The sequence below is a fragment of the Sesamum indicum genome, linkage group LG5 (genome assembly GCF_000512975.1).
Source record: "Sesamum indicum cultivar Zhongzhi No. 13 linkage group LG5, S_indicum_v1.0, whole genome shotgun sequence".
NCBI classification, from domain to species: domain Eukaryota; kingdom Viridiplantae; phylum Streptophyta; class Magnoliopsida; order Lamiales; family Pedaliaceae; genus Sesamum; species Sesamum indicum.
In genome coordinates, this window is record NC_026149.1 from 8,328,253 (window position 1) to 8,352,384 (window position 24,132).

Below are 24,132 nucleotides of genomic sequence, written 5' to 3' on the forward strand. Positions count from 1 at the left end.
AAAAAGTATTATGCCTGAGTTCATTCATCTACCTAGGGGTTGAGAAGATTTATGTCTTCCTTGAAAACCCAACCCGTCTGGCAAGAGCTCGATATACAACCCGACAACATGTACAAATCGCGTCGTCATAAATAGGAGTGCCCTATCAGCTAGCATAATCTCAAACTCCTTGAAGGCCTAGGACTAAACATCATCTCCTCTGTTTTGGAGGGGAAAAAAAAAAAAAGCAACACCCACGCGGAGGCCAAAAACTTCTCTCTTGTGGCTTTCTCCTTATCAAATCGATGTTCCCATGCAGTTGACTCTCTAAAGCCTCGTCTCTCTCCCCCTTCAGGAGAATTCATCCTCACACTGCTTCAAAATAGTTTCCAAATCCGAACTCTACTTCATGGAAGCCTCCAAATGACCTACTTTTCTATCTGTCGCTTCCACGTGAGTATAGTCAAAGTAAGGGACTACGAAGGTAAAATAATAAAGTCATCAGAAATAAAAATGATACGTAACAAATACCACATACCCGAACCACGTCCCCAGCTAGCAGCTTGTCAACCTACTCATCAGTGAGAGTAGAAAACGACTCAAATCATCCTTACAATCTCTAACTAAGCCCCAGAGCAATATCCATGCCTATCCATACCACCAACCATATCGTACAATGTCTATCCTAGGTTGATAACCAAGCAATCCACCAAAGCCTCTAAACAACATAAGGTTGCAACCCATAGGGAAGTTCTTCACTCAATGTCCCCTGTCTTATTTGTTCCATAACCAATCCAGCAACTTGGGAGGGAGTATTAGGAGCCCCTTGTCCTAAAATCACTTTTAGGATTAAACTATACACAAACCACATTTTGATAAAAGCCCTGCAATTATTTTTTGTTTAATTATCTTTTAATTCCTTCCATAACATTAAGAAAGTAACATTCTTTAAACCTATTATTCCATGTTGTCTAACAGTCATTGTTCTCTCAAATAGACTATCTCCATCTCACCAGTCATATAAGTTTGAGGTTTTTTTTACAAACAAATCCAATTTTCTTTGTCCTGTGGAGATAGTGTCATTGGAGAAAATTTTTAACTTACATTTTAATTTAGGATTAACTACACTTAAACCTCTTTAAAAATATAAAATTACACTTTTCTAAAAAAATATTTTTGAAACTACATTTACATCCCCTTCGAAAATTTTCATTTTATACCTGTCCCATCTGTTAAGGTCTAAACGAAAAATGTAGATATTAGTAAAAAATAAATTATTATTTTGCTCCTCATTTAACATTTTCAAGTAAATTTTTTGTATGTATAAAGGAACAAGTGTAATATATAATATAAATGAGGTGAGGTTAACATCATCATATAAGGGTAAAATTTAGAAATTTATATAATTTTCTTATTAACTTCAGTAATATAAATCGTAACGAAAAGGGATTATGTGTAAATAGTGAACTTTCGAAGGGTATAAGTATAATTTTGAAACTTCTGTAGAGGAAAGTGTAATTATAAATTTTCAAAAATAGTTTAAGTCTAATTAACCCTTTAATTTATTACTTCTTTGACATAAAATTAAGGTCAGTTTTGAAATTTAACGACAACCTATAGAATACAGATGTATAATTAATTACAAAAATCATGAATCCAAACGTCATAGTCACTTTTCTAAAACTCAATTATTTCAAAATTATTTATCTTACAATCAATCACGTAATATTGGGCCAAGTTGGGTCAATTATAGTATAATTATATTCAATACGTAATTGATCATTTTTTTTAAATTATATAATTACGCTTATAACGTGATAAACCAAGTTGGTATAAAATTTCAATATAAGATAGTAATGTAATAAAACAGTCACCGACGTCGTACAATTTAGACGTCATTTAGGAACCTTACATTACACTCTTCCCTTAGACAAGACAACTATATATTTCAAATAAAGTATGCACTATTCCTTTTTTTTCTTTTTTTGGCCTATGTACAACGATTAAAAAAAATTTAAAAATTATGATAAATCGTAATTAATTGCAGTTACGTGATAATTACTGATCACAATTTTAACAGCTGAGATCAAAATATTAGTCTTAATTAGAGTAAATTTTATCAGGATACCCTGAAATTAGGCCTAATTATATAAACAGCCTCTGCCATCTATATAATTTATAAGGACACTCCTGAGAGACTGTTAGTGTAATGCACCTGAAAAAGCATGTGTTAATTAAAATTACACTGAATAGTGTAATGCACCTCAGGAAGTGTACTTATAATTTTACAAAGGACGGGAGGTATTTATGTAATTAACCTAACCTTAGCACGTTAATGTAATTTATACTCCGTCTCCTATAATTAAAAATCATAATAAATATTTTGATCGTATCTGATAAGTGTGGGAGATACTTCAATTATAGTTAAAACGATGTCCAATGTCCGATGTTGATTAAATATAGTTAAAACTTTTAACCATGACTTTTAACTATTGTGTTGACCACATGACTTTTAACCACTGTGTTCACCACATGGTGCCTGCATCGAATCAAACTAGTAGAATAATTATCGGATATCTTCAGCTAAAAACGTGTTTCTACGAGCTAATCATTCACACTCAATTGCACCGAGACACTGACCACCTACACCACATGGTTGTTTTACATAGGATGCTTGTCAGGTGGATTTTAATAAATTATGTGCCATCATAATATCAAATATAATTAAAAACTGTTAATAATTAGTTCAATCTGTTAGTCTCTGTTAGGTTATCATTCATTTTTTGTGATAAATTGATTGAAATATTCTTATGAACTAAGAACTATAATTTTCTTTATTTGTTGACTTTTTATGGACTAAGTGGATAAATATTTTTATAATTTTTCAAAATTTTCATCCACTCTGCCCGATATTTTTAATTTTTTTTTTTAAAAAAAAAAATACAGTAAGAACAAAATTGATAATTTTATACCTCCATCTAAAAATTACATAGGATACTTGTAGTTTTTCGTACAAAAGAGTATTCGTCTTATGCCAAATTTTAAAAGAGATCATTGTATTTCTAGTTGAATTTGCTTAAACACACAACCACATTAAACTCATGATCAGAGTAACTTTTTCAGCATTTGCATGATGAAAAAGTTAATCATAATGAAACCCATTTAGGATACATAATATAATTGAACATATTAAGTATAACTAATATTAGACCCAAAGTAAAACATTTTAAATCCAAAAATTAGGTGGGTTGAGTTCGAACCATGTGTTTCAACCCCTATTGCCACCACTAAGACTGTAAACGTATTTCGAAAATCTATATTCGCTGTAACATCATAGACCAGCATTAGTCGCCCTCAGAAACAATGTTCCATATACAAGAAAAGAAAAGAACACCAGTGTGTTCCTGCTGTATGTAGAAGAATGGTTGTTGAATGTTATCCATCAAGCTGTCCTATATAGCTAACAGGCTACAAAATCGAATTAGACCTTCACACCCTTTCGTCAACAGGGCTTCTTGGTTGAAATCTACTATATTCTTGACAAAGGACTATATACTCTTTGTTCCCACATTCCGGAGTTAGATCTCAAGAACTCTTAAGTGCCGATCTCCACAGCCACAATCGTGCAAATGTGAAAACTGTCAGCCAGTTTCCAGAGTTTCCAGACTGCTAATATTGTTTTTTGCCTTTTTTTGCAACAGACTTCTCAACAGAGAGATAGCAGCAAGTAGAGCTATTTCCATGTGCTCAGAGCTATTCATCTTTACACATAACTGGCCCATTTTCTGGGTATTGACATTGGCGTTTATTGACATTCTTGTACCTCGGCTCAATCTGAAGTCAGATTGTATATTCCCACCGAGAACGGTCTCCTTCTTGAAAGATAATAATGTCATTGACAGACTTGTTTTGTCATCTCTGATGGGGTAGTCTTTCCCTTTTAAAATGGCTTCTAAAGCACCACCATACACGACTTGTCCAGCTCCTGTTATTCCGCCAGCATTCATCTTAAAATTCAGCCTCCTTTTAGTTGAGATGCTGTCTTCGATCTTGGCGCCATAGTAGTACTTATCCCCGAAGGATGTCACACAAACACCACATTCAGTGACGTTGTGTTTGAAACTCTTCAGCTTTGCATTGCTGCGGAATGAGCATATTAATTCCTTTCCAGCAGATTGAACATCCAAACCTAGACTGTAGGTAGGTCCTGTAGGATCTAAGAAAGCTGTCGTTGATTCACACTGAATACTAAAATCTTGTTTGTCCTTGCTCATTTGTCCTGAAACACAGGTAATGATATTTTTCCTTACTTCCGCAGCTATCTCAATGTTGATTCCGTCAAAGCCTACATCATGATCCCATCCATGCGGATCCAGAACGGGTCTTGCAAGCCACTGGTCACCCATGACAAGGCAGCGAAATCTATGGACAGGGGAATCTGAATCAAAACTTGGTGGGACAGCCATATCCGGGAGCATAATTGCCTCTGGAGGTCCATCAGGATAATCTGGATTACCATCAGACGCCACGGCATCATTGTCTTTCTTCTGTCTTCTGATATATTCTTGTTTCAGCTGTTTCTTCAAATAAAGGGTCTCTCTGTAATCCAGCTCATCAAGATAATCCTTTTTCTGAGAAGGGGTCAATTTCTGTAACTGGGCTCTTGTCAAAATGCGGATAGGTGGCAATTGATCATATTCGTCTTCGTCCTCAGTGTCATAAAATGAGAGTTCATTGGTTTCATCATCTGCTCCATCCGGGGTCAGTTTGACACGATGTTTTAGAAAAGATGAGAGCAGATGAGGCAAAGATGGCGACCGAGATTTACCCAATGGGCACAATTTTATACTATCTTCAAATTCCAAAAGAGTATTAACATCACCGAGAATTTTGGTGCTTATGCACAAAAACATGAACTGCGTCATCCATACCTGTCCATTAGGCAGAATCTTCTTCCCAGAGTTATCCACCTTACAGTAGGGATGATTCTCCACCAAAATTACAGGATTTTCGAGTTTCGTATCCAATATTGCCTGGTGAATATGGTGTTGCACCACCTGTGTGCAATAACTGACATAAGAATCATAGCTTACAGGATACCCATTCTGACCTTCAGGAAGGGCGGCAGAGGAATGAGTCATAACAATGTTGGTGCTGAACCAAATTGCAGGGCCAAGGATGTCAGTTACAAGCTTCAACAATGGAAAATCACAATAACCCATGTTAATCAAATCAAGGCGTTCAAAGTACAAGATAACGTCCGGACGTGATTTTCGAATAAAACGCTTGACTGAGTGCAAAATTTTCCGATTTTTACTGTCAGAATTTGTTGAGGTGGGCAACAGACCGGGAGTGTCAATAAAAGATACCCTGATGCCATTCACAATTCCCACAATTTCTTTAACTTTATTTGTAGCAGGCCGGAATGCATTGGTCGTCACCTTCGATCCACCAAGTATGGAATTTATTGTGGAACTCTTGCCGACACCAGTTTTTCCCAAAACAAGTATCTTAAGAGAGAAGTCCAGTTCAGGAAGACCAGTTTCTTCTTGCTCTCTAGCTACCGCTTGAGCTCTATCACTTTCAAGATTAGCTCTTTCTAAGTCTGATTCCCCAGCTCTAATCAAAGTTGCCAGGTGGATCCGATATAAAACCTTTGCTGCTGTAAGATTATCTTGCAATGGACCAAGTCGTCGAAGAAGACGCAAAAATTTAATTTGTAGAGCTTCAACCTTTTGGAGAGGGTCTAACTTCTTTTCCTGGGTGCTAAGATTAGATCCACAAGAATTTTCCTCACACGGTGACAAGACATTTTCAGTTATCTGAATATCACTAGACGAGCAAGGTACTTCAGTAGAGACTGGCCGTGAAATTAAATCGGCATTGGTTTGCATTAAACCTATGCATGAAACAGAAGCAGTCAGAAATATTATTTTATTAACTAGCCAAATATCTATTTGTCATAAGTTTCATTTAGGAGATCAAAGTTACATTTCTTTAAACACAGAATACGGAAAAGCAAATTCAATTTGACAACATTCTGAATGCAACTTGTTACTGGAACACAATAATCCCCAAAGTATATGAAAGCTAACCAGAATGAAATTTGGTTACTTATGTCGGCCAATGACGGAAAGAAACCACTTATGGACAAACTAGATTAAGAACAATAAATTCTAGAGGAGGACATGGGTTTCTCATAGGTTGATACTTTCTATAGGTTCTCCAACATGGCAAACTCATGTCACAAATAGGTCCTGCAATTGCAATACATGTTGCATGCCATCATGTGATTGCTTTTGAGAAAGGGTACTCCTGAAATGGGTCTCAAGTTTCAGGCTGCTGGGGAAAAAACTATAACTCACTACCCAAATCCAGTAAGAAATAAAAAAAGACTCAGGCAACCTTCTCATACACACAACAATTCATTTCAAGAGAAAACTTAAGACATAGCATAACCAAATAGATTATATGCTTTCATTATCAGTCATCAGTCTGTCAATGTAAATCACAATAACAAACAGCAACACAATGAAAGAGAAAAAATTTATGGATCCTAAAGTATCCTTTGAGTTATTAACTACTCGCAAAGCATAGACATGATAATAATATTGAAAGGAAAGATGATACCTCGGTTTCCAAGCTCTTCATTATAAGGTTCCTGTGACAAGAAGCTTTCGGATGCTGACAATGGTCTGGTCGAACCTATGGACTTTGATACCACTTGAGAGAAAACCCAATCCTTAATGCTTGTCATCGTAACTGCCGATGAATAAAGGAAATCAATTCTTTTGATGAACTTAAAATGACCTAAGTTAAGAGTATTACATTTAACCAGGTTCAGTTATAGGCTTGAGGCCCACAATACAAAAACATGGCCAGGCAACTACACAGAAAGGCTAGATCAATGAGAATGTAAACAAGCCAATTAACTTAGCGAGTAACATTAATTTGCAAAGAGAAACGGATGTCAAGAAGACCTAATTGATTAGATCCAAGAAACAGTCTATGCTGGAAATACAAGGTTCGTTCGAAGCTATTTACCTGGGCTTTTCTTGAGGAAGCCGAAGGTGCGGGGGAGAAGCTGACGGTGCTCGCGAAGACCAAAATGACCAAGAACCTAACAGTGGTGAGCGATGCTGTATGTGAGAAAAAGGTGTAACAGCTGGAAAATCCCAACTCCACACAACCATTTGTAACCTCCCTTTTCTATGGTAAACACATCAACGCATTCAGATTCAACCACACAGCTATGCAATAATTCCCTACGAAATAAAATCAACTACAACTACTTTCTTGATGAAACAGTGTAAGTTAACAGCATATTCAACTAGAACTCGATGTGAGTTCTTGATATTTTACCTGATTACAAACGAGAACTCGGCGGCCACAATCAGAAAGATTCACGACTCCAATTGAAAATTAAACAGGTTTGTCCTAATTTGCTATAAATTCTGAATTTATGTAGCTCTACAGACAGCAAAATTAAATGATTTTCTGAGCTAGAAAATTCCTTAATATTTGAACAACATTGAAGAACACAAGGAAGGAATTTTGGGGGTTCTGCGATTTATCCAACCGGATAAGACAGCTAAACGACGCTGTATTTCAAACAATTGTGAGCCATTAAAATCGTCAAAATTTGTGAAAACGGAAAATGTAAATGACGTAAACACCCTTGTAGATGTCTTTCTCTTCTTTCTCATTTCCAACATTTTAAATTAGAAAACAGCCATTCTTGACTTTTGGAGGAAAAAGGCCAAATAAATTCATAGATTACATCAAAATTCAAATTGGTTAATAGAAAAATAACAAAATTGGAATATTTGTTATGAATTTTTTGAAATTATAATTTTGGATAAATTACAACTAGCTCACCTAAAATTTGACATAATTATAAACATCTCTTTATTATTTGAAAATTTATCAACATCTCTTTATTATTTGAAAATTTATCAACATCCCTTTATTTTAACGATCGTCTAATAACAAGTTCAGTTCGTTAGTCCCTCTTATGTTTCTACCCATTTTTTTTTTATGGTAAATTCACCAAAATATTATTGTGAATTATGAATTATAATTTACTTTTTTAATGAAGTTTCTAAAAACTTCTACAGACTAATCTTATACAACTTTTTAAAATTTTTCATCCATCTCGTCTGACACTTTTATATTTCTTTTTATTTTTTTGAAAAAGAAAAGAAAACATAGCGACGACAAAGTTAACAATTTTATACCTTCATCCAAAGATTACATATGATGGATGTGACCTAAAAGCAATTGGCCCAAGTAGAAATGCCAAACCCAAGTAAAGCCCGTCAGCCTATGACGGAGGCATCCCGCCCAAGAGTGTCGGGCTTAGCCCAAGGAGGAAGCCTCCTGCAGCAGGTTCAGCCCAAGAGGGAACCCACCACACCAGAGTTTGTCATTTTTGCATTTTTGCATGGATCCCCCAAGATTTAGAAGGGATTGACCCTAACGTTATAACCCACCACCTTAATATTGACCCAAATATCAAGCCGGTAAAATAAAAGAAGAGATATTTTGTGGCCTGAAAAAGACAAAATAATCCAGGCTGAAGTCGAAAAAGTGTTGGCAGCCGACCATATTGAAGAAATATAATTCCTCGAATAGCTACCTAATGTGGTGTTAGTTCCCAAGCCATGAAGGAAATGACGAATGTGCATCGACTTCAGAGACCTTAACAAGACATGCCCTAAGGATTTTTATCCTCTCCCTCGAATTTATCAATTGGTAGACTCCAGATTTGGATGGGGACTTTTAAGCATGACGGACACATCACAATGGTACCACCAAATAATGTTGACTCCAAAGGATTAAAAAAGTTAGCTTCACTATGTCTGCTGGGACATTTTGTTCATGGCTATGCTATTTGACCTAAAGAACACCGGAGCCACCTACCAGCGCTTGTGGACAAAATATTTCGCCTTCAAATTAGGAGAAATGTAGAAGTATATGTAGACGATATGCTTGTGAAGAGCAGGGAAACCCAAATTATGTGGCAGCCTTGGAGGAGACATTCGTCGTCTTAAGGAAGTACCAGTTGAAACTCAACCCTGGAAAGTACGCATTTGGAGTGAAGGAGGATGCTTTTTAGGATTTATGGTTACCCAGAGAGGGATTGAAGCCAACCCCCTCAAAATCAAGGTCATCCTAGATATGAAGGCAACCTCCAACATCAATGAGCTACAATGGCTAATGGGGAGGGTAGCAACACTAAGTCGGTTCAAAGTCCTTCGGAAAGGCTAATGAAAAATTCAGCCAGCCTTACTTGGTCCGCTGTGGAGCATTTGGCAACGTTTATCGTGGTACGTTTGAGGTGGAGGGAACGCTAGCGATCATGAAGCCATGCGGAATCATATACAATCATAGAAGAGTTCGGAAATGGAAAATGTGGAATTTTAGCACTAGATTTCTACACGTCGAGTGTGGTTAAGCTACTGATCCATTCTTGGTGAATGAACATAGGTGAAGTTGCTATCTAAAGTGAAGCATGACAACTTTGTGGGACTGGTGGGCTTCTGCGAAGAAACCGGTATGTGAAGACGAATTTTTTGAATCATTGTAGGAATAATCATAGAAATTTAGGCATATTATAGAAAGACTCTTCTATATATATTTTTTGAATAGTTATACTGTAACTATAGTAGATTTTTAATTGCATATTGCCCTTAAGACCAAATGGGCAAGAGGGATCTGTAATTTAAAATATTTTTATGTAATATTTCAAATGGATGGTTTTTTTCTTTTTTAATAATATACCGAAATCACGCAGAACATGGTTATATAATGGAAAATTGCTGTCAATCTGAGTCTTATTAGAATTTAGTTTGACAGTTAAGTGCTGTAATTTAAAAATTGACATACTTAGAAGAAAAATGAGTCAAAAATTGCAAACCGGCCCGAATTTGGTAGGCACCTCATATGAGCCCCGAATTCTGGCCAAATCTGCAATCCTGGAAGATTTTGTTCTTAACGTGTCATTATTTTTAAATTGAACTTAATTGTTAAATTGAATTCCAATAAAACTAAAATTGCCACCCTCTATTGCAGTTTTCCCATTTATTTAGACATTAAATAAATGTTGTTGTTTACATAACATATAATCGAGGAAGATTTTATTCCTGTCTAAAATGCTTTCTCCAGGCTCAGAGGCAGCAAAAATCTTGGCTTACAAGTATGTGACTAACGGTTCACTACCCGATTACATAATGGGTAATTAAGTTTAACTAACTTCAGTAGACCTTAATAATTATCATTAACAATTATCTCCTATTTGCAATCATTACCATTAATAATTATCTCCTCTTTGAAGGTGTAATTCAAAATTCAAAATCATGTCTCCACAGGAAAAGGAGGGAACCAAATAAGCCTTATCCGCATGCTAGTGAGCAAGATTATCCTTCCCTTTTCTGGAGGATAGTCATCTACTCCAGCAATTCGACTCTACGATCTGCATTCCTGGAGTGGGGGGGAGAGGGATGATGCCTCATAAAATTATTGGGCCAAGCCCATAAGTTAGGTATACTAGCTCAACTAGCCTACCAACAAGACAGTTAAAGCCCACTAGCAGGAAGGCTAAAAGCCCATCAGTAGGGAAGAAAAGCTCATAGGTTCACTTGCTACTTTACTGAACTGGCACCATACAGTTGAGAGGACAAGTCATACAGCTTGCTAAGACATTTTTACACGTCACCCTAAAATATCTCCAGATAGTTCCAGGTAAATCAGTCACAAACAAGCTACGAAATCTGTGCATAACTAACTCCCAAGGTAGATTTGGCAGGGTTAGTCCAACTCATGTATCTCAAGACATACTTATCTAAATTACCAACGGTTGGTTGTGGATGACAGTTGACTCAAAGAGCTTTCTAATGACGTATGGAACTCAACAAATTGACCCCATATCCAACTCTATCTAAACCTATAAATAGAGGTCTTATGTAGGTTTTTTGGGACAGGGTTCTACAACATCACTCTTACTCTCAAACTCTCACTCTCCCTTTGAGCTAGTTTAAGCTTATAATTTACACTCTACACGAATACATACACTTTATCATCATTTTATACCATTATTCTCACTTTAATTCAAGTTTTTTCTTTTTATTTTTTTATAAATCATTACTAACTTAAGCATCAAAATGTTAACCTTTATTTTGTAGAGCTAGTCCTCTAATAATTTTAAATTTTTTTGAAGATCTTTCAACTCATGTAAAGTGGCCAAAAATTTGATACGCGTCATATATATATATATATATATATATATACATAGAGGGGGGGGGAGGGGTCTCCCTACTTTCTGCTAAGGACAATCACATTAATTCTTTCTCTCTAGCATAAAAGAAATGCTGAAGCCTGTGGGATAATAGTTTTATGTATCTATCTTCACTTGATTTCTACCAATTAAGAACAACACAATATGATTACGTAGTGGTTCTTCTGTCTTCATCTGTGGCTATATTGTATAATAGAGAGGTTTCTTTCAATTGATGACTTAATGCAGAAAACTTGATGGGCATACTGTATTTACTGCGTTGTCTATTAGGTGACTGTATTTTAAGTACCGTATTACATGCTTGCAAATAAATACCTATAATTCACTAATTTTTTGCAAGTTCAGGATTCCGATCATCAAATTTCTCTAACTCATCGAAAGTTATTGACGTGGATCAAATTAGGGTTTTTAAATTAAGATTTTGTTGATCAAGCATCCAATCAAACCCTAACCATATATATAACGGTGACTGAATTGCTTTTTATGCCCTGTATGATAGGGAGAGTGACATTTTAAAGACTATAACAATTATATGGCTGACAATTTGATATTCATAATTTATTAATTTTGTGCAATTTCAAGATTCCATTATTTTTCCGTTATGTCATTGATCAACATATGTGTATTAGTACATTATTTTCACTTGGTCAATGATTTATAGGTACAACGGCAATTTGAGTGTTACACATAAGCTGATTAACATGAAAAAAAAAAGAGTCATGAAATTGCACAAAACTAATGAATTATCAGTATTTAATTGTTATCTTGTAATTACAATCCTTAAAATGTCACTCGATCCTAACTTTTAGGACATAAAACATAGTTTAGTCATACTTTACATGGCTAGGAATGTTGATTGAATACTTGATCAGCAAAATCTCGATTTTAAAAGCTTAATTCCACCCACGTCAACACCTTCCAACGAGCTAGAGAAATATCGTAATTTGAGTCCTACACTTGCACAAAATAGGTGAATTATAGGTACATATTTAATTGCCAACTGCAGTCTTTAAAATCAACTGAAGGTAAATACAATATAACCAAACTTGGTTAGAGATAACCTAAAATATAAACGATGATAATATATTTAATTTTTTGTCCTCTAGCGTGGTAATAATGAATCTCGAGGTCAAGTCGATACTAAAATATAGTTTTCGGACTATTTCACAGCTAAATAATATAAATTGTATTGCTGCTAACAACTAGTACTGAGTTATAGGTATATATTTGATGAGTTAATGTAATTTATTGATGTAATATTGTAAATGAGCAAATTATATCTTTATGAAAAAAAATAACAATTTATCCTCTTGTATTAATTAAAATGAAGCAATATTGCTATTTTTTCTATGAACGACAGTATAAAAAATTTAATTATTCCCCATATTATAATAGCCACAGTTTAAAGGCCGTGGATAATTAGTACTATTCACCACAATTAGATAAATTGACATTAAAACTTAAATCTTTAACCATGGTTGATATAGCAACGGTCCTTGTATATACTTTTTTTTTTTATTTTAAAATTTCTTTGTAGAAAAATTATAAATTGCATTTTTAAAATTTTTAAAAAGAATTTTTGAAAAAATATAATAAAAAATATAAAAAGCCCAACACTCAGCTCAACAACCCAAAGAGATGCATATAGCAAATTCCTTCTTCCCCCTTTTTTCCTTTGCATACTTTTTCCTTTTAGTTTCCCCCTTTTGGACTCACCCAACGATTCGACTACTCAACATAGCTCTGATTCCCTTTCCCCTTTGAAATTACTCTTCAAATCAAAACTTTCAACATAGGGAATCTGTGAATTTGTGAAAATTTTCAACTTATTCTCAATATTGGGCGATTTCTGAGGGATATTTTGGAGCTATGGACCAAAGATTTTAAAGCTACAAACTTGAACTTCGAAAGAGATTTTGAAGCTGCGAACGGGAACATCGGGAGAGAGTTTGAAGCTGCATACTAGAACATCGATTTTGATTAAGGTATGCCCTTAATGAATTTCCCGTTGAGAAAAAAAAAAAAGGGTCATACGAGTAAGGTGCCAAACCTATCTGAGATGTACTTATTTTTGTTAATTCTTTTTGATAGTTTGTTTATTATGAAACTGGTTATTCAATGTTGGAATTGGTAGTTTTTGTTCCACAATAATTGATTTTTTGTTCTATAAGTTTTTTCTGTCAATGTTCATGATTGAGGGTATAAGACAATATCCTTGATTCTTGTTTATTCATACACATGATGTTGAAATCAAAGTGATTAATGTCCCCTTTCAGTTACCTAGAGATTCTTGTAATTCTAATGTTGAAGAAGTACTTTAACCCTTATATCCAAACTTATGACATGGTGAACTACTGTTGAGAGTGGTTATCTATGAAGCAAAAGTGTCCTGATCTCATTTTCATTTGTATGTAGACAAGTGGGAGTCGATAAATCTATAATTTGTGGATAGGAATAGGAAGAGGAATTGTCATCAGGTTTTATTGTTGGTGGGTTTCAGACTTTGGAATCAAAGATTTTTGTGGATGGTGCTGTCAAATATACCCTTAATGCTATGAGTAACTATATATATATGTCTATGTATATGTTGGAACAGATAGGTACACAAAGGAGGGATTGCAAGACACAAACAACACCTTATTGGTGGTTTTGAATAATTCTAAACCGTGTTCGAAATGTCCAGAGTATGTGAAGGCTGAGATTAGAGAATATGTGGCAAAAAAAGAAACAACTGAAAGAGCAGATGGATGCAATTCCACATTTTGATGATATTGCTAAAGAACACGAGCAGTGGGAAGCTCAGCAAAAAGATATTGGTCATGGCAAGAGTCTATCTGATGTCTCCCTTGGAGGCTCATTTGAATCTGTTGCACAAGAAATGCAACAAAAAAAGCGAAGATCAATAGGTCCTATTGACCTGTATGTTATGAAAGATGCTGATGAGGTAGTGGAAGAAAGGAAAAATAAAGATGGTGGGAAGTTGTTTGATGAGAATAGGAAGAAAATGAGGGAGTATGCCGTACAAAAGTTTTGTGATGGATGTACGATACCGGGATCCCATTCAACGCCGTAAGAGCAGATAGTTTTGGACCAGCAATTGAAGCTCTTGGCCAATTTGGCCCTGGTATGAAGGCCCCCAGCTATCATGAGGTAAAGGTCACTTATTTGAAGAAGGAATCGGAACACATCCGTGTCATTTTGAAAGACCATGATGAGATTAAGGCTAAATACGGTTGCACGTTAATGGCAGATGGTTGGACTGATACAAGACAAATGAGGCTCATTATTTTTTTGGTGAATAGCCCAAAAGGAAGCAAATTTATAGAATCTGTGGATGGATCATTGTATGCTCACACGGGTGAGAAAGTGTTTGAGTTGCTAGATAAGTATGTGCAACTTGTTGGGGGAGAAATATGTGATTCAAGTGGTCACAAATAGTGCAAGTGCAAAGGTTTTAGCTGGTGAGAGTCCTTTTAAAAATAATTTATATACTCTAAGTTATTTTACTTATTATTTTATTGTTTTTAATTCTTTATTTATTATTCAATAACAGGATCATTATTAGAAGCAAAATACCCACATTTATATTGGTCGCCTTGTGCAGCTCATTGTATAGATTTGATGTTTGAAGATATCTTCAAACTTCCTAATTTGAAAAAGACATATGAGTGAGTTGTGATGATTAATACCTACATATATAATAGACCACCTCTCTTAGATATTATGAGAGATTTTACTAAGAGTAGAGAGATGGTTAGGCCAACAAAAACTCGCTTTGCAGCTACACTTTTAACTTTGAAGCGATTCCATGTTCCAAAAGGGAAATTTGAGGAAGATGTTTACATCTGAAAGGTGGACCAAGAGTAGGTATGCAGAGAAGCACAAGGCATGTCCTTTACATAATTAGAATTGCTAGTCCACTAGTCAAGGTGCTTCGATTGGTAGATGGTGAAAGAAAACCACTAATGGGTTATATTTATGAAGCCATGGGCCGAGCCAAGAAAGCTATTGCTGCTTCATTTTCCAACATTGAAGAGAAGTATAAAGATGTGTTTGCGTTGATTGATGCTAGATGGAATGTTCAACTTCATAGGCCTTTGCATGCAGCTGGTTACTACTTGAACCTGGAGTTCTACTATGCAAATTCTAATGTAGAACAAGATGAAGAGGTTAAGCAAGGTTTATATGCTTGCATTCGGAGGGTGGTTCCAACTATTGAATTGCAAGATAAAATTCTTGATGAACTTCCAAAGTACAAGAAAGTAGAAGGACTTTTTGGGATCCCTTTTGCAATAAGACATAGGACTACAAAAGCACCAGGTAATGAGAATCATATTTTATTATTTTAATAAAAGTTGATTTTTTAACTATATGCTACATCGCTATAGCTATACTTATATTAAGTTTTTTAATTTTTGAAATGACTAGCTGAATGATGGTCTTCTTTTGGAGCATTGGCTCCGAATTTGCAAACTTTTGCAATCAAAATTTTGAGCCTAACCTGCAGTTCATCGGGTTGTGAGCGAAATCGGAGTATTTTTGAACATGTAAGTATGTTATATAATTTATTTATTGGTATTTGATAGATATAACTTTTATTTAAGTGTAACTAACTAGATATAACTTTTATTTAAGTGTTACTAAATTACAAATTTAAATTTATGCAGCTTCATTCTAAGAAAAGAAATAAATTGGAGCAAAAACGCCTCAATGATCTAGTTTTTATCAAGTATAATAGAGCTTTGAGGAGGCGATATGATGCACGTGATACAATAGATCCTATTCGTTTGGATGAAATAAATGAGAGTAATGAATGGTTGTTAGGGAGATCGACTCTTGATAGTGGTGAAGAGAATGCTATAGTATTTGAGGATGATGAATTGACTTGGGGTGATATTGTACGAGCTGTCGGGGTTGATGAAGATGCTTATAGTTTGCAATCTCAATCTACAATAGAACCAAGTGGCAAATCAAAGGCGTCTTCTTCAAAAGCTAGCAAAAAAGCCTCTTCATTTAAATCTAGTGGATGTCGTCTAAATCTTATTGATGAAGAAGAAGAGGACGAAAAAAAAAACTTCGATGATTCTAATGAAGTGGAGGCTGAGTATAGATCTGACGAAAATGGAGATGATGGAAATGAAAGTGAAGAATTTGAAGATTATCTAGTAGAATCAGATGATTGGATTTAGGATTTATTTGAATCTTTAGGACTTTCGCTATCCTTCAATGTTTCAACATTGGTTGTTTTTAATTATATGAAGTTTTGTTATGTTGAATTTGTTGTTTTATATGTCTTATTTAGCTCCTTATACATTAATCTAGTCAAAATAATACTAATTATATAAATATATAGATTATTTTTTATATTTGCGACATCCTTCGAAAAGGCGCGCGCCGCGGCCTGCGCCATGGCTCCAGGAGCCCTTGGCGCCATTGTGCGCCATGCGCCACTGACTACTATGGTTGCCTCTTCATTCATATCTTCACATATCTTTATCGAAGAAAATAATAAAATTTTAAATCCGGCCATGAGGCGGTAGGAAGAACCGACCATATAGGCGGAATGCACAACAGTAAAAAGGTAAATCCGACAATGTAGGCGGAGTGTACAAAAATAAAAGGATAAATCCGACCATGTAGGCGGAATGCAAAAAAGAATATTTTTTATTACGATAAATATAAAGAGAAACGATACCATAAGGAAAGACTAAGTTGGGAACCTTTTACGTTGGTTTAAACTAATAGGTATGAATTTTGATCAGAAAATACCACACTAAAGCCCAAAATCAACGCCAAAAATTGGCAAAATCGGGCAGCAATGGCAAGGCCGACCTCATTCATACCCATAATTTAAACCGACGACCTAGAGAGCCTTATCATTAAGTTCCTTCAATTTCTCCTTATGTTTATCAAAAATGAAAAATACTCTTTTTTATTTATTATTATATATATATACACATCTATATAGCCATGCTATCTCTGTTATACTTGGATAATTCAGCAGCAGCAACTTAACCTTGCATTAGGCTAACAAAAACAGAAACAAAAATGGAAATAACGAATGCAAAAATTTAAATAAGAGAACTCACAGGTGGTTTCTTCTTATGCCAAATGAAAGTTTTTATAACTAAGGGAAAAGAAAGGAATTACAAGTGGAAATGCCTCAGCTTCAACACATGAAGGCTTCCGAGGGCTTACAAAAAAAGGGGGGAGAAGGTTCTATTTATAACCAGTGGGTTCGGACTTAAAATCAATTCTTCACGTCCGCATGGCCTCCATCTGCCAAGTGTCCTCTCATTTTCGACACGTGTCATTCGGTCCATTTTTGTTGACTTGCCATGCTGTCAGTTCATTTCTTCATGAGTCTGGAGAAGCTACTTCCTTCCGACTCTCATCCCGACTGCTTGTGATCCTCTTTGTCTTCAGATGATTCTGAAATGTCCATTTTTGATTTTCCTTTTAGTCTCCCGGATTCCTTTAAAAAGATTGTCAAGGAATTCTTCTTGAGAAGATTCTTCAAATGGATTTTGAGCTTCCCCAGCAAGACAAGAAAATTTATTTTACCCATTTTTGCTTGAGGTCTCCATGGGAGAAGCAATTCCCGAAAGATTCTTTTTCAAATTATTTTCCATTTGCTTGAGGTATTCCTCAATCATCTGATTTTTAGTGATTACCCTCTTCTTATTCAGAATTCTCTAGGAGATATGCTCAAAAGGATTGGGTGCCTGATTTTCTTCCTTTTCTGCAAGAATTTTATATTCTTGTAATTTTTCCTCCATCTCATTGATTATCTCTTGACCATAGTATTTCTTGGTCTCGGGATCAATTTGCATTAGCTTGTTCCAGAATTTTGAACAAAACCTCCTTTTCATGCAAGGGATTTTCTATAGGGTAATTCCTACCTCTGGCAGCCATTTCCAAATCCATGGGATAGAGAATTCAGTGAAAAAATAGAGTGAAGCCATTCCTTCTATCCATTGTCTCGCTGGGGAAGCTCAAAATCCGTTTGAAGAATCTTCTCAAGAAGAATTCCTTGACAATCTTTTTAAAGGAATCCGGGAGACACTAAAAGGAAAATAAAAAATGGACATTTCGGAATCATCTGAAGACAAAGAGGATCACAAGCAGTCGGGATCAGAGTCGGAAGGAAGTAGCTTCTCCAGACTCATGAAGAAATGAACTGACAGCATGGCAAGTAAACAAAAATGGATCGAATGACACGTGTCGAAAATGAGAGGACACGTGTCGAAAATGAGAGGACACTTGGCAGATGGAGGCCATGCGGACGTGAAGAATTGATTTCAAGTCCGAACCCACTGGTTATAAATAGAACCTTCTCCCCCCTTTTTCTGTAAGCCCTCGGAAGCCTTCATGTGTTGAAGCTGAGGCATTTCCACTTGTAATTTCTTTCTTTTCCCTTAGTTATAAAAACTTTCATTTGGCATAAGAAGAAACCACCTGTGAGTTCTCTTATTTAAATTTTTGCATTCGTTATTTCCATTTTTGTTTCTGTTTTTGTTAGCCTAATGCAAGGTTAAGTTGCTGCTGCTGAATTATCCAAGTATAACAGAGATAGCATGGCTATATAGATGTGTATATATATATAATAAAAAAAAAGAGTATTTTTCATTACTGATAAACATAAGGAGAAATTGAAGGAACTTAATGATAAGGCTCTCTAGGTCGTCGGTTTAAATTATGGGTATGAATGAGGTCGGCCTTGCCATTGCTGCCCGATTTTGCCAATTTTTGGAGTTGATTTTGGGCTTTAGTGTGGTATTTTCTGACCAAAATTCATATCTATTAGTTTAAACCAACGTAAAAGGTTCCCAACTTAGTCTTTTCTTATGGTACTACCAAACAGTTTTGTAATTTAAATATATATTGAGTTTGGTCCAACCTCCTTTTTAAGAAAATATTCAGTAAATTAAAAAGAAGGAGAAGATTAGAATTAGGTGATTAAGTTCCGAAAAGTTAAGGAAATTTTGGACCACACTCACGCAAAATAATATCTGCCCAAGTTAATTCAGCTGTGGAAAGGGAAAATGCAGTTTTCATGCTCTAGCTAGTTTCCCCTCATTTTCATATTTATTATTAATTTTGTTCTTTAATTAATTTTAGATACCTCACATTTTAGGACAAAATGCATAAAACCCCCTTGTGTTTTAAAAAGTATGCAAAAAGCACTCCACTGTTTTTAGAATAGGCTAAAACTCCCCTCCTGTTTTGTTTTAGTCAGCTCACGTGCCCTTTTTTAAAACGAGCACTAACGGCGTTATTTTTCTTCCTAACTTGACCGTTATAGCCCTGCTGTGTTTACTGCTCTTTGACTACAGTCAAAGAGTGAATTCGAAGAGAGAGAAAAGAGTTACAGCGAGACCAGAGAACTACCAAAGTAAAAAAATTAGGGTTTCATGGGTCTGCGATTGTGAGGGAGAAATCGAGGGAATTTGATCCAAAAACTTGTGTTTGTTTACCCTAAATAGAACGAAAAACATTGATTTTAGATTTCGTAGGTTAGATTTAGGGTTTGTGGTCGAGGAGAAGAGAGGTCGTTCGTGGTTGAAGAAGAACTGGTAAGTTTAAATTTTTTTATGTTTTTTTTGAGAAATTATTGTAATTCCTGCGGAGATGATGATGATGAAATTTTTACACTTGTATGTATAGAAAAATTCTTGTGCTCGGTTCATCTTTTTAGCTGTTTAATGATTTTTTTTAATCTGGGCTTGTTGCGATTTCATTTCCCTGTCTGTAGAAAGTGTGTCTCGCGCTGTTACTTCATATTTGGTAGAAATAGAAGTCGTTCTTCAAATAGTTGTTTGAAGGTGCATTCTTTCTTTGGACTTTTTTGGTTTATGCAATTCATCATAGATGTTGTTTTGAAGAAGAATATATTTCATCACTGGTTTAAGAAATTATAGAGTAACAACCATCGTTTTTGAATTTATCTTATAAAAAGAACAATCTTTTTAATGATCCAATGAGGGAGCAAATGTATAGATTGGTGTGCATGACGTTTGTAGAGCAGCATGTCCTCTTTCTGTATGCTATTTGGTATATAAAATTCCTCCAGCGGAATTGTTTATGAATCTTTGGATTATTTAACATTTTCTCTAATCTTCTCCAAAAAGAATTTGCATACTTGCAAGAAAATAAGAACATGTTTGTGTTTTACTGTTTTTATCCCCTCCCCCCCATTACTGTATATTACTGGTTAATCATTGAAAATTTTACAGTTTCTGTAATATTTCATTGTTAATTTTATGTGTTATGACTAAGTTAATTTCTTAATTGATTTGCAGAATATGGTTTTGGAAGACTATGCAGACTTTTTTGTGTGGTTAGGTGGGGTCATAGAATGGGTACCAATCATTAGATATGTCGGGGGGTATACTGTCTTTTTTCCAGGGGTTGATAAAGAAAGATTATTCTATGATAACCTAATAACAATGTACACTAAAGTTGGGGGCAAGGGTAGTAACGTAGTAATTTATTATTCACTTCCTCAACAAACATTACAAATGTCTATAAAGAAGTTAGAAGGGGATGAGCGTATTAGAGAGTTATTAAGAGACTATAAAAGTTGTAATGTTATATCAATTTACATTGAAAGAAAAGCAGGCCCTTTGTTGTCTATAGATGTTAGTGGTAATGTCCTTCATTGTGAAATTTTTGTGCCACTGTTACAATATAATGTTGAACAAACAGGGAATGAGGAAGGGATTGAGGTTGAAAATGAGAGTGCAGGATTTGTTTTTGAGGGAGTAGGGGTTGAGGAAGGGGCTGAGGATGATGATGAAGGTGTAGGGGTTGAGGAAGGTGCTAAGGGTGAAAATGAGGGTGTAGGAGTGGAGGAAGGGGCTGAGGGTGACAATGAGAGAGTAGAGGGTGAAGAAGCAGGGGTTGAGGAAGGGGCTGAGGGTGATAATGAGGGTGAAGGGGTTGAGGATGGGGCTGATGGTAACAATGAGGGTGTAGAGGGTGAGGAAGTAGGGGTTGAGGAAGAGGTAGGAAATGATGAGTCTGATTCATCATTAGTTTCTGATTGCCCTTCATGGATGTTAGAGGATTTAGAGGGTCCTTGGGATGATGATATTTTCACTAGTAGGCCTGAAAACTACACAAGAACAATGCTAGAGACTCTAAGGTCTTTAATGAGAGAAAGAAAGAAAAACAAACAGCAAGAGCAACAAAATGAGAAGGGTGAAGGGACTAGTAGGGGAGATGGACAGTGGTTTACTGATTGTGAGGATGAAGATTTTGGTAATGAGGGAGATGGGTGTCCAATGTGGATGAGATGATGAATATGGCTGAAGTAGATTTGACAGTAGGTATGAAGTTTGAGACAAGAGCCAAATTTACGGATGTGCTGAGGGATTGGGCTGTGAGGAGGGGATGGGATTTGAAGTTGGTGATGAATGAAAAACACTTGATAGTTGCAACTTGTGAAAATGGGTGTAATTGGAAGTTGAGGGCATCTTCAATCATGAAATCCACAATATTTTAGATAAAGTCAATTAAGGGAGAACATACCTGTGCACGTAAAGTTGAAAATAAGCAAGCCAATTACAAGTACATTGGTAAAGTAATTGAAAAGTTTGTAAAAGACAATCCAAATGAGTCTCTTCAATCATTGAAGAACAAAATCAGAAGAGAATTGCAGATTGACGTTTCCAAATATGATAGTTGGGAGTGGTTTTTTAACCTTTTGCTTAGAGATATAGTGTCACAAAATGAGAGGGGATGGGCCTTCATTTCAGATAGGCAGAAGGGGTTACTAGAGGCCATTGCTGAACTGGCACTTGGGGCTGAACACAGATTCTGTTTGAGGCACATGTACAATAATTTTAAAGGAAAATTTAAAGGGCAACAACTAAAAAAGATGTTTTGGAAAGCTGCATTAACTTACAGTGTTAACCAACACTTGAAAACAATGGCTGAGATTGAAAAAATGTACCCAAAAAAAAATGCTGAACAAACACCATACGAATGGTTGGCTGAAATACCTCCAGTACATTGGGCAAGATGTTTCTTCCTAACTAAGACAAAGTTTGATGTGCTTGTGAATAACATGAACGAATCCTTCAATCATATTATCCTGGAGGCAAGGGAATTACCAATAATTCAGATGTTTGAATGGATAAGGAGGAAATTCATGGGAAGAATTCAAGTGAAAAGAGAGGAGATGAAAAAATACAAGGGGGTTGTTTGTCCTAATATCATGAAGAAAACTGAAGTGCAAAGGCTGGAGAATAGAAACTGCTTTCCTTCTTGGGCAGGGGAAGACAAATACGAGGTAATGCATTTTATGCAAAACCACATAAGTTACCTCAAGGAGCAGTTTTACAGTTGTGGCATGTTTCAGCTTGTGGGATATCCTTGCTGTCATGCCATTGCTGCAATTGATTATCATAGGCTGAAAGTGGAGGATTTCATTGATGAATGCTTCAAGAAGGAAGTGTATTTAAAGGTATACAACCACATGATCCACCCAGTGCCAGGGATGCATGATTTTGAAGATTCAAAGATGGGAAAAGTGGATCCTCCTAATGTAGTAATCAAGATGGGAAGGCCAAAAAAATGTAGAAGGAAGGATGCAAATGATGTGAGGGAAACAACTAGATGGGAAGGCCAAAAAAATGTAGAAGGAAGGATGCAAATGATGTGAGGGAAACAACTTCAAGAAGAGGTTTTACCCACACTTGTGCAATATGTTTGAGAAAAGGGCACAATAAAAGAAGTTGCACCAATCCCCCACACCCCAAATCCAAATTCAAGCAGGTAATTTTTCTTACTTTAATTATTATTTGTTCATTTATTATCTAACAGACATTATTTAATAGCTTTAATTATTTTTGTCTGTTCATTTATTATCTAACAGACATTATTTAATAGCTTTAATTATTTTTGTCTAACTTTAATTATGTCTTTGCAGAATCCCAACCAAGGCAGACAAAGATCCAGCAAGTCACATGGTGCATCAAGATCTAGAAGACCTAGTACCCCACCTTATCCACCTTTTAATGAGAATGAGACAATTCAAGAAGAGGTAATACTAATTTAATATCAGCTTTTTGACTGTCATACACCAATTTTTGACTCTTTGTCTTGTGTTGCAGGTACCTCCAATTTATTCCCAACCATCTCAAGATTCCATGCCCGAAATTGCAGTTCAGCCCCCACTTCCAGTTCAGCCACAAATTCCAGTTCAGCCACCAATTCCACTTCAGCCACCACCTCAAACAGCTTCAAGACAACCTTTTAAGGTACGTAATTTTAGCATATCAACTATGCTTCAATTTATGATGTTTTTATAATGAAAAATCTAATTTATAGATTCCTAAACAGAGTAGCAGAGCAACACTAGGTGAGACTATCACTAGAGGATTGAATGTGCATAAATCATCACATGAACAGGTATGCCACTTGTTGTATTAATAAAGTAGAATTTACAGGTTTATTTGTTCACACCAGTATCTCATTTACTATATTTTTGGTTGTTCATTCAGAGCAAATAACTCAACAACCTGTCCAACAAGAACATCCACAATCCTCAACAGCTTATCAGGTAATTTTGCCAACTCATATCGGCCAAGACAAACCAAGAAAAATAATGAAAATACTGATGGGACATCAAAGCCCACAGAAAATGTATGAGGTGCAATTGTGGTTCAACTTTTGTCTATTTTGTGATGTTTTAGTGATGGATTTTGCAAAACTGATGGTTGCAAATTAGAATTTTTGGATGTACAGTTGTAAATCAGGATGAAAATCTAGTTGTATACATGTTTCTGTGAATGCACTTTGTCCATTTTGAAGTGAAATGAAATTCATGATGGTTGTTTTTGTTGTTGGGA

The 24,132-nt window shown here is 35.6% G+C and overlaps 4 protein-coding genes across 6 annotated transcripts; 3 read left to right on the forward strand and 1 right to left on the reverse strand.

Moving 5' to 3' along the window:
- LOC105162261 (translocase of chloroplast 90, chloroplastic) lies at positions 3,268–7,579 on the reverse strand. 2 transcript variants are annotated; one of them, XM_011080255.2, is made up of 4 exons: positions 7,342–7,579; positions 7,024–7,099; positions 6,610–6,741; positions 3,268–5,878 (listed from the first exon to the last, which is right to left on the reverse strand). In XM_011080255.2, exons 3-4 carry the CDS (start codon positions 6,734–6,736, stop codon positions 3,621–3,623), a joined length of 2,385 nt encoding a protein of 794 aa, XP_011078557.1. In that variant the 5' UTR covers positions 6,737–6,741; positions 7,024–7,099; positions 7,342–7,579; the 3' UTR covers positions 3,268–3,620. The 2 variants fall into 2 exon arrangements, with proteins under 2 accessions (XP_011078557.1, XP_011078558.1); XM_011080256.2 differs by having other exon boundaries at positions 7,024–7,188.
- Positions 12,928–24,127, forward strand: LOC105162263. 2 transcript variants are annotated; one of them, XM_020694072.1, is made up of 8 exons: positions 12,928–13,260; positions 20,578–22,571; positions 22,641–22,846; positions 22,906–23,056; positions 23,211–23,324; positions 23,395–23,541; positions 23,624–23,692; positions 23,785–24,127. In XM_020694072.1, exons 2-8 carry the CDS (start codon positions 22,110–22,112, stop codon positions 23,791–23,793), a joined length of 1,158 nt encoding a protein of 385 aa, XP_020549731.1. In that variant the 5' UTR covers positions 12,928–13,260; positions 20,578–22,109; the 3' UTR covers positions 23,794–24,127. The 2 variants fall into 2 exon arrangements, with proteins under 2 accessions (XP_020549731.1, XP_011078561.1); XM_011080259.2 differs by having other exon boundaries at positions 20,578–22,846.
- Positions 15,241–16,464, forward strand: LOC105162262. The gene is made up of 3 exons (XM_020694103.1): positions 15,241–15,595; positions 15,728–15,822; positions 15,943–16,464. The coding sequence occupies exons 1-3, from the start codon at positions 15,241–15,243 to the stop codon at positions 16,462–16,464; spliced, it is 972 nt and encodes a 323-aa protein (XP_020549762.1).
- On the forward strand, positions 20,797–21,576 carry LOC105162321 (spore wall protein 2-like). Its single transcript, XM_011080330.1, has one exon. It carries the CDS (start codon positions 20,797–20,799, stop codon positions 21,574–21,576), a length of 780 nt encoding a protein of 259 aa, XP_011078632.1.

Excerpts from the sequence above, each read along its gene's own strand:
- LOC105162261 (XM_011080255.2), bottom strand. The coding sequence starts at position 6,736 with ATGACAAGCATTAAGGATTGGGTTTTCTCTCAAGTGGTATCAAAGTCC. Across the intron at positions 5,879-6,609 it reads TGAAGAGCTTGGAAACCGAG|GTTTAATGCAAACCAATGCC; the intron begins GTATCATCTTTC and ends TTTCATGCATAG.
- LOC105162262 (XM_020694103.1), top strand. The coding sequence starts at position 15,241 with ATGGGTTATATTTATGAAGCCATGGGCCGAGCCAAGAAAGCTATTGCT. Across the intron at positions 15,596-15,727 it reads TAGGACTACAAAAGCACCAG|CATTGGCTCCGAATTTGCAA; the intron begins GTAATGAGAATC and ends CTTCTTTTGGAG. Across the intron at positions 15,823-15,942 it reads ATCGGAGTATTTTTGAACAT|CTTCATTCTAAGAAAAGAAA; the intron begins GTAAGTATGTTA and ends AAATTTATGCAG.
- LOC105162321 (XM_011080330.1), top strand. The coding sequence starts at position 20,797 with ATGTCTATAAAGAAGTTAGAAGGGGATGAGCGTATTAGAGAGTTATTA.
- LOC105162263 (XM_011080259.2), top strand. The coding sequence starts at position 22,110 with ATGTACAATAATTTTAAAGGAAAATTTAAAGGGCAACAACTAAAAAAG. Across the intron at positions 23,325-23,394 it reads ATGAGACAATTCAAGAAGAG|GTACCTCCAATTTATTCCCA; the intron begins GTAATACTAATT and ends CTTGTGTTGCAG. Across the intron at positions 23,542-23,623 it reads CTTCAAGACAACCTTTTAAG|AGTAGCAGAGCAACACTAGG; the intron begins GTACGTAATTTT and ends ATTCCTAAACAG.